Below are 10,796 nucleotides of genomic sequence, written 5' to 3'. Positions count from 1 at the left end.
GAGAAAAGCGGCCATAGACAGTCACCAGTCAAACGTACCCACTTTCACTACGTAGCCCATTCACGAGAGAAAAGCGGCCCATAGACAGTCACCAATCAGACCTACCCACTTTCACTACGTAGCCCATTCACGAGAGAAAAGCGGCCCATAGACAGTCACCAATCAGACCTACCCACTTTCGCTACGTAGCCCATTCACGAGAGAAAAGCGGCCATAGACAGTCACCAATCAGACCTACCAACTTTCACTACGTAGCCCATTCACGGTTTTTCAAAGATAAAGTGCCGTGGGGATACCGACCCTTGGGGGATCCAGGTTAGAATAGGTCCAGAGTACCCCTTGCTTGTGGTAAGAGGCGACTTAATGGGGTGGTCCTTCGAATGAGACCACACAGCAGGTGTGGCACGATAAAGATCCTTCTTTGCTCAAAGGCCATAAGTGCCGAGCATAGGCCTAAATTTTGCAGCCCTTCACCGCCAATGGTGTCTCTATATGAGTGAAAAATTCTCAAGCGGGACGTTAAACAATATACAATCAATCAATCATTTTGTCATTATTTGTAAACTTTTAGACCTGTCTAGGGACCAGAACACTTCTACAAATTATCAAGAATTTCACAAGTCGCTGTCTGCATGATTTTCAAAACCATGCAACAAGAATCTTTGACTCAGAGACCGGGAACTTCACAATGCTGGTTTACGGCTTCCCTGTTCATTACAGCATGCACTCATTTTCTATTTTCGACTTTTCGAGTTTAAAAGCCTTTCATCGAAATATTTCACTTTCACAATTTGATCCACAGAGCTCAGCCATAACGGCAGATCCCGTATGCCAGGAACCACGCAGCCCAGCCCTAACGGCAGATCCCGTATGCCAGGAACCACGCAGCCCAGTCCTAACGGCAGATCCCGTATGTCAGGAACCACGCAGCCCAGCCCTAACGGCAGATCCCGTATGTCAGGAACCACGCAGTGTGCTCTTTACTCATCATTTTATTTACCCAGTTTGTAGATTCAATATCGAGCACAGGGGTATGTCTTATGGATTGTGGAAAATAAAAAAAAAATCATCAAAAATATGATTTAGAATCCTCTTGAAAAAACCCTTTGAAGTCGTTTTGATAAAGATGACGGCACGTTTCGACAATTGATACATCATTTAAATTACATCCCCTGCAAGTAATGTCATATCAATACAAGGGACAAAAGTCGCCATCTTGGAAAAAATACCCCTACTCAGTTCAACACCCGTTTCTGTACTCTAAGCTAACAATTTATCGGATTATAGTGGCAAAATTCGCTGCAGCGATGATTTTCCTAAATGATGATGTGATTACACGCGTTCAATCAAAGAAAAACACACACGATTTCAACTACTTTATGGGCCATCTCGTGAAATCGGTCTGAAAAGATTAATTCATAAATGAGAGAGAAAATAAAAGTCTGCATTTACAATCTTTCAAAATACTCTTTGTTCTTGCATGTCTATTTTTTTAAAAAGACAACCGTGTTCACATTGCTGTGAATGAGTGATGTATATATGTATGTTGCCTTAGTGAATGCTATGGACCATGGGTCTCTCTCTGTCTTAGTGAACGCTATGGACCATGGGTCTCTCTCTGTCTTAGTGAACGCTATGGACCATGGGTCTCTCTCTGTCTTAGTGAACGCTATGGACCATGGGTCTCTCACTATAGAGAACTTAGTGAAGGCTATGGACCATGGGTCTCTCACTATAAAGAAACAATCCGTTTCACTGTATGATCTAAATCTGGAAGCGCATGAGTCCAGACCATTAAAGAATATAATGCATTTTCATTGTTCTAACATCAGAGATCTCCCTAGCAACAGAACCGTTACAATTTTGGTAGTGCCTCCTTGCTCACCATGACTATGGTACGCAATTTATTTGTCAGCTTTCTAGGAATATTCTTAAAATTTGCTCTAAATATTGTCTCAACATTTAATGCAAATTTTAAGAATATTCATAAAAAGCTGACAAATAAATTGCGACATGTCTCACAGTCTTAAGGTGTGTGTGTGTGGGTGGGTGGGTGGGGGGGGGGAGTGCAAGGATTGCAAAATTCTCAATTTCTCTTTCCCCAAACTTGTTAACTAAAAAACTGGCTTAAAATGAGCATTGTGTTCAAATGATAACAAAAGCTCAAGACGACAGGCAAATAACCGATCTCGCTAGGTCACCTGAGTGACATGGGTGAACGCAAAATATGAGAGAGAAGAAAGAACAAACAAACAACAGAGAGAGGGCAATCAGGAGAGATAAGCACTCCCGGATATCAAAGAACATAACGAGGGAAGACATTGCATAACATGGTTTGAGAAAAAACAATTTCTCTTTCTTCTTTACAAAACCGATTTGGTTGATTGTACAGAGTTTTGTAACATCATCAAAAATTCTTAGTATTATTTTTGTACCTGACTAACTCACCAACAATAAAGCAATTGGCGTAAGGTTTCGAAATGTGAAAATTTTATAAAGATTACTGGGAAGATTTTGAAAAAGCTCAATTCCACCATTAGCACATACACTTTCACAATGGCGGATGTGGCACCGGCGCATGCCACCTGTTAGAATTCAGGGCTGAACTCCTACCATGGCTTTTCCCAGGACCCTCAAGGGACCTCCAAACCGCCCCTCTACACACCGCGCCTTTTACTGCATCCCCTGTGCAGAAATTTATTACTCCTCCTGCACTGTTTCTTGTAAAATACTCGAATATGATTGGCCGAAAAACGTTTGGGAACCCCCCCCCCCCCCCCCCCCCCCCCAGATCCCATAAGGTTTCCCTGTGGGAGTAAGAGTCGCACTTTCCAGTGGGAAAGAATCTAGCAATGGGAAACATTATTTGACAACGGGTGATATTGTACAAGAAAAAATATCGACGCTCGCGATAACCTATAGGTTGGGGTGCTCGCATCGCAAGCCGGTGTTATATAGACTACTATACAACACCAGGATATATTCTAGATTCCAGGCCAGCGTCAAACCACAGGCAATTGTATCTATCGCTTGGGTTAGAATTACAATTAAAGAGTAAAGGTATAGAATTCTAAATATAGGGTACCCAAGTTAGCCGATGTAAAAACAATAAACCAAATGGTATAAAATTCTACTCTGTATTCTAATATATTCACACATAATCAATCTACAATACTACCAAATTTCATCCCGAAATTGCGTATACTTCCCAAGATATGCAGAAATTAATTCGGAGAAATGCCTATTATTTTGGTCGACTTTTAGCTGGGCCCTGGCACTATACGACTAAACAGAATGTTTGCGCATTTCAACAAGCTATTACATAGAATGTACAGCATAACATATCATTTCTAAAATGAATTTCTTACCCCAATTCATAAACTTTTTTGAAACCTTTTTAATGTGTGCCATCTATATTTCAAAATCCTCGCTTAATTCTTTGAGCAAGTAGCGAATACCGGAACAGCCATAGAACGGCACGTGATGCCATACGATAAAAGATGAAACAGTGCGCAATGTTGAAAAAATCAATAATCCAATCCTTGAATTGATTTTCAATTAAGTATATATCATACTCATCAAATTATCAAAAAAATTGCAATCTGAACTCTAAACATTTTATATCTTTTTAAATCTATTTAATTGTAAACAGCATAGGAATTTTCACTATAAGGTGGTCAACCAGGGTCAGTCGACTTCGAGGAATTCAAGTACAATTACTGAATGAAGAATTGTTGAAAAATCCCGCATTTGGATTTTTTTTAATGGTATTTGGTTGGTACATGTAATATTAACCACATTGGAGGTAAGATCAACTTCACTAGACATCGAATGAGATTTGTCTGAGACGGGATTGAGCAACAAAGCTTTGTTTTCATTCTGCACACTTGGGACCGAGATCCAGACGCCATGCTCTCGAGTGTTCATACGCCTAACAGACGTCAGGGATTCGGTCTTTACAGTTACAAGCAGATATCATTAAAACTTTCTAATGCTTTTTATTAAAGCATTAAAAAGTAAATGTAAATGTCTATTGACAGCCCTTTCTGTCACTGTTGAGATTATTTTCTTCATTTCACGAAATGTGCTTTTATTTCACGTGACTTTTCAAATTCCATTAGAATTAAGTGCAAAATTATAGCTTTTCCAAAAACCTAGCTAACTTCAACACAACAGAAACATCTTTGATACTTTTTCGGATTTTTTTTTGTTTGTAAATTCTTACAGGAGAGAGCTATGGCAGTGTGAAAAGTTGGACAATATGGATACAACAAATCTAATGTATACATGTAGTGTGTTGAATAGTCCAGTTTCATATCACACACCTCATTGAATCTAAGAATGGAGGTGGGTGTGGCATTTTTACATAAAACCTGTGAACATTGTCCTCCTCAAGTGTCACAAATCTTTGGCGTTTTGTTAAAAACTAAATGAAAACACACCGAAACCTTTTCATATAAAAATATTTTTACCTGATATTCAATACTTCTAGATAGATAAATAGATAGATTGATTGTATTTAACGTCCCTTTCGAGAATATTTCACTCATATGGAGACGTCACCATTGCCGGTGAAGGGCTGCAACATTTAGGCCTATGTTGGGCTCTTACGACCTTTGAACAGGGAGGGGTCTATATCGTGCCACACCTGCTGTGACACGGGATCTCAGTTTTTGCTGTCTCATCCTGAGGACCGCCTCATTTAGTCGCCTCTTACGACAAACAAGGGGTACTAAGGACCTATTCTAATCCGTATCCCCACGGGACTAGATTGACAGAAAAATGATCCATTCAATACGTTAATAAGTAAGCAATACACGTTGTATGTTGTGTAATGTCCCATCAGAGAATTGTTTACTCGCATAGACGTCACCAGCTGTAGGTGAAGTGCCACGAATTTAGACCTACGCTTGACGCTCAGGGCCATAACAGGGAAGGTTCCACACCGTGCCAACGCCTACTGTAACAAGGAAGGTTCCACACCGAGCCAGCGCCTACTGTAACAAGGAAGGTTCCACACCGAGCCAGCGCCTAATGTAACAAGGAAGGTTCCACACCCAGTCAGCGCCTACTGTAACAAGGAAGGTTCCACACCCAGTCAACGCCTACTGTAACAAGGAAGGTTCCATACCCAGCCAGCGCCTACTGTAACAAGGAAGGTTCAACACCGAGCTAACACCTACTGTGACAAGGAAGGTTCCACACCCAGCCAGCGCCTACTGTAACAAGGAAGGTTCCACACCGAGCCAGCGCCTACTGTAACAAGGAAGGTTCCACACCGAGCTAACGCCTACTGTGACAAGGAAGGTTCCACACCGTGCCAACGCCTACTGTAACAAGGAAGGTTCCACACCGAGCCAGCGCCTACTGTAACAAGGAAGGTTCCACACCCAGCCAGCGCCTACTGTAACAAGGAAGGTTCCACACCGTGCCAGCGCCTACTGTAACAAGGAAGGTTCCACATCGAGCCAGCGCCTACTGTAACAGGGATGGTTCCACATCGAGCCAGCGCCTACTGTAACAAGGAAGGTTCCACACCCAGCCAGCGCCTACTGTAACAAGGAAGGTTCCACACCGAGCCAGCGCCTACTGTAACAAGGAAGGTTCCACAACCAGCCAGCGCCTACTGTAACAAGGAAGGTTCCACACCGAGCCAGCGCCTACTGTAACAAGGAAGGTACCACACCGAGCCAGCGCCTACTGTAACAAGGAAGGTTCAACACCGAGCCAGCGCCTAATGTAACAAGGAAGGTTCCACACCCAGCCAGCGCCTACTGTAACAAGGAAGGTTCAACACCGAACCAGCGCCTACTGTAACAAGGAAGGTTCAACACCGAGCCAACGCCTACTGTGACAAGGAAGGTTCCACGTCATGCCAGCGCCTACTGTGATAGGACACCTCCTTTTATAAGTGCTCATCCGAAAGACCTGTGACTCGCACTTCTTCTGCCGGGCGCTTGGCGAAGAAACATTTACTACCTATATGTTAACCGTTTTAGGTCGGGATCGAAAATCGAAACCGGGATCTCAAATTCTTGGTTGCCTAACCATGGCAGGTTGCCGCGACCGGTGAATATGCAAGTTCTGCAGTTTTGAACCTTTGGATGGAAATTTTAAAAACAAACCCTCTTTTTAGGGGGTAAATATTAATGTAGGTCAATTCTTAAAAGTGTCCAGAGATGACCCTAGGGCAGCCTAGCCGGGAGACCATTTTCTCCCAGTAGAGGTGGATTTATATCATACGTAAAACTACATTTACATAATTAAATACATGTTGTACGTGAACATATCGATTACAAATAAATACAGACATATGAATAGTAAGAAATATATGTATATTAATTAAAAGTATGTTACAATACTGATAATGTCTCACACATTGATTTAATTTTATTAAAGTTTATCCGAAATTCCTAATATAATGTCTATATAATTCGAGTTATGAGTGTTACATTTCTTAAGTACTTTATGATATGTTAGCAATTCATATTTTATATGTTGTTTAACTCTTTCTTGTGTTTCATTTTTGCTCTTGAGTCTACATAACATTTTGAATTTGTATATACGATAAGCAATGAAAGAAATTAAAATATTAAGAACTGATATTTTGTCATTTGTTTCCTGATAGAAGCCAATAACAATATGTTTCCAGCTAATTTCAAATTTTAATGAGGAACTTATCAAATTCCAAATATCTTTGACATTTGAACAATCAAATATTAAATGTTTACAATTTTCTGTTTCATTTGGACATGAGTTGCATTTACTGCTTATATCTTGGCAGCATTTACTTAAGAATAAATTATTGCTGAGCAAGTTGTTCAGAAGTTTATAGTTGAACTCTGCAACCTTTTTATCAAAAATATTTGCAATTTTATGTCTATATATTTTTACCCATGATGATTTACACTGAATATGAAATTCTCTTTCATAGAATGACTGATAAATAGGTGTACGTGATTTTTTACTGCATAAAATTTTGTAAAAAAATTTTGAAATACCTTTGCTTAAGTTTAATAGTTTGTTACCGTACTGAAAGCGAGGGATTATTGAAGAGTTTGTGATAAATGGAACAATTGAAAGATCATATTTGTTTATAAATTCTCTAAAGACTGAATATAAAATCTTATATTGGCAAATCCAATTACTTTTGTATTTTAAATTATCAAGAAACCATTTAACAGGTTTTAGACCACTTGAGTCACATATATCTTTGACATAGAGCAGATTACTTTTATGTGTGTGTGGACCCTGAGGCAGCATGAGTGGTATTATGTTTTAAGAAAATCCCTAGCTTTATTATATTTAACATTATGGCATTGTTACATTGATCATCATACAATATGAATACTGTATAACCTATATATCTAAATGTCAACTATGACAATATTACTCTGACATGCAATGAAATTCATGTATTCAATGAATGTACATCTAAATTAGTTAATATGTACCCTGCGTGGTACTTTAGTAAAAACTTTGTTATATATTGAGGGAGCTTAGTCAGGGCCCCATCCCTGGCAGCTGCCCTATTATATTAGTTAGTTATTTTAAAATTGTTATAGAGTAGGTTCTGGGAAATAAATGAATAATATATAAAAAAAAAAAAAAAAAAAAATTCTTAAAAGTGTAGTACAAGATATAGAAAATGCAGTTCAAAACAAAAGAAATTCTCGAGTGATATCCAAGGAGATTTTTTTCTTCTAAAGAATTGCTTGATTTGTTTTTCTTAGAAAATATAGGATTTCTTCAATAGGCATCTGTGTAAACATTCGGGCTATACGGTTTATTAAATCAGTTTTGTCGAACGCTAGAGGAGAGGCTGTGTTAATTCAGCTATTTCGATAGAGTGATAATGCCTACTTTTATTACACATTGTCATTACTCGTCTCCTCATTCATTCACTGTGTAACTTGTTTGTTATTTGTAGTTTGTTATCAGAAATGTTCATAACGTTTCATCTTTATTTTCATAATCACAAACAATTTAGATGAAATTTTTTTTAATTACGATAGTAGATATAAATAATTTTTTAAATATAATACTAGAAATAGTCTTTATTTTACATCTATTTGTCAAAGCATAAAAATTTAAACAAAGACAGAATTTATGACAAATAACAAAACGTTTATTTATCTATTCTGTTTTGTTTTCGTTGCACTTTCTTACCTTCTAATTCCAGACTGACAGATTCGCAATTCGGATTGTCAGAAAAACATGAGAAACAATTCCAGAGGCCGCAATATGTATGTTGCAGCCGATGTTGTAAGCTCAGATGCGGCGACACAAAAGTTGTGCTCTTAATCACTCGCCAGTAAGATGAAGCGAACGAAACAAGATGACACAAAAATCCAACAAAAGCAGGAATTAAGCTCAATTTCAAAAATATGCTCGAAGACTTAAAAGTTTCGTTAAACATGTTGGTTATAAATCTTTGCTCTCAAGGGGAAAATTGTTAGAATAAGATGACACATTAGAACAGTACTACATATTCAGGTGTTGTAAAAGTTTCGCATCACCATACCAACATCAAGTGCGTTTAACAGCGCTGGATAACGCGGAGCTTATATTAATAGGAACTCGCAGAATCTCGCGTGGTTTACTCTTTTACGGCATCTCCAATAAAGTATGCCGTCAGACAACCGCAGTAATTACGCCAGTGTTAATTACGGTTTGAGCGAATTAACAGAATGTAATGTTTTATGTTGAAAACAAAAAAGAAAATTCCGAACGATATACTTGGGTTTTGGATTAACGCTGTGTTTTAGATGGAAATTAATTTCTTGAAACATGAATAGCTCCATATGCTATACACGAAAAGTAAAAATATCTTAAAATCATTTTTCTAATGTTGAAAATCAATATATCTCTGCCTTCTACTAAAATACTAATTCCAGCTAAACAGCATGTATTACAGAGCTTAAACACCACATGACTGCGATCGGTGCAGTGTTTCCAAAACAAACTACGGTACAGTTTAGCGGAATAATCCAAATTTTTTATCAATTATTCATGTTTTACTACAGGATATTCTTCCAAGTTAGTACTGCTAATTAAGCTATTATTGATTTTTTTTTCTGTTTCAAAATGCTAGTTTGTGTTGTTGGTTAGTATAAAACAAATACAATTAATACAATCACTAATTAAATTTGACAGCTGATAAAATACGTCATGATACCCGATACGTCATTTAATTCGGTCACAATGGTGTTTCCTTGCATATTGATTGATTTTAACGGGTTTTCAGAGGATTCATATCATTTGTTCTTTGTATGTAACAAATATAATCCTACCAGAAGCGAGTTATTCAGAAGTCTCTTACATTTTACTCGGATAATTATTGATTATTGTCTACTTCTGTAGGGAGACGAAGCACAAAATGTTGATACCAACCAATTCATTCTATATTCTGTACAAAATATTAATCGAAACTGGTAGATTTAGCGACATTACAACCCAAGGTAAAACAATTTATTTTCACACATGTATATAATGTGATTAAGAACAAAACTCGTTTTTATGTATACAAGCTTCTAGTGCCCGCCTCTCCGTTCAACGAGGCTTGCTAAGCTGTCATCTAATATCTGAACAAAACACACTTGAGTGACTGAGATTGAAAACTGTCATTTATTGCTAAACAAATGACGAAGGAAATCTTCAAGAGAGGGAAATCAGCTAATACAATTCTACATCAAAGTACCTGCAAAGCTAGATGACTAAGTCTGATTTCCCCCGTGGAAGACAAAGATTCATCGTACATGTAACTACAATATTGACAGTTACAGTATCTATAAGGCGAGGACCTTGAATGTTGATACAGTGTGTGGTCAAACCTTTTACCTATGTATTTATGCAATGAAATATGTTAAAACAACAGATGCAAGTTGTTTAAATAGTACACCCCACGCTCTGCTTGCAGGCGCTGATTTGAAGGTGCCAGTAATACTATGACGTGAATTTGTCAGTCATGGAATTGTGTGTGTCAGTGGTTCAGTGCGCTCACCGTGATCCAGCAATGATTCGTTAAAACATGATATACATCACGTGCTCCGGCAATGATTCGTTAAAACATGAGATATATCACGTGATCTGATAATGATTCGTTAAAACATGATATACATCACGTGATCCGGCAATGATTCGTTAAAACATGATATACATCACGTGTTCCGGCAATGATTCGTTAAAACATGATATACATCACGTGCTCCGGCAATGATTCGTTAAAACATGATATACATCACGTGCTCCGGCAATGATTCGTTAAAACATGATATACATCACGTGCTCCGGCAATGATTCGTTAAAACATGATATACATCACGTGATCTGATAATGATTTGTTAAAACATGAGATATATCACGTGATCCGATAAGGATTCGTTAAAACATGAGATATATCACGTGATCCGGCAATGATTCGTTAAATCACGAGATATATAACATTTTCATTAAATTACACGATCCTGGTATATCGATATATGCATTTTCTAAAGTCTTTAAAATAATTACGTCGAGGCCAATTTTTCAATTCAATTCCTTTATTGTCCTTGAGTTATACAACTCATCGGAATACATCTAGTACATGTACACGTATATACACAATATATCTAGTTGCATAGTGTAACAACAGGTGACTGGACAGGAGAAGATAGGAGGAGAAGAAAGTACAACTATAACATAATATACATGTAATCACATTATGAGATGTACATGTTATTAGAAAAATACTATAATTACATTATTGACTTACAACGCTAAACTTAGTATTTTCACAGAATTTCATAGCTAAGAAT

General features: G+C 37.8%; 1 protein-coding gene across 1 annotated transcript in view; it reads right to left on the bottom strand.

The window, feature by feature from the left end:
• Positions 1–8,898, bottom strand: part of LOC125647473 (uncharacterized) — a 19,564-nt gene extending 10,666 nt beyond the window's left edge. Inside the window, exon 1 of the mRNA XM_048874144.2 lies at positions 8,170–8,898. Coding sequence (XP_048730101.1) covers positions 8,170–8,419 — 250 coding nt within the window. The 5' untranslated portion in view covers positions 8,420–8,898. The remainder of the gene's footprint in view (positions 1–8,169) is intronic.
• Between the last annotated feature and the right edge of the window lie 1,898 nt (positions 8,899–10,796).

The sequence above is a fragment of the Ostrea edulis genome, chromosome 6 (assembly GCF_947568905.1).
Source record: "Ostrea edulis chromosome 6, xbOstEdul1.1, whole genome shotgun sequence".
Taxonomy (NCBI): domain Eukaryota; kingdom Metazoa; phylum Mollusca; class Bivalvia; order Ostreida; family Ostreidae; genus Ostrea; species Ostrea edulis.
The sequence above is the reverse complement of the archived record's forward strand: the minus strand, read 5'-3'. Positions and strand labels throughout refer to the sequence as shown.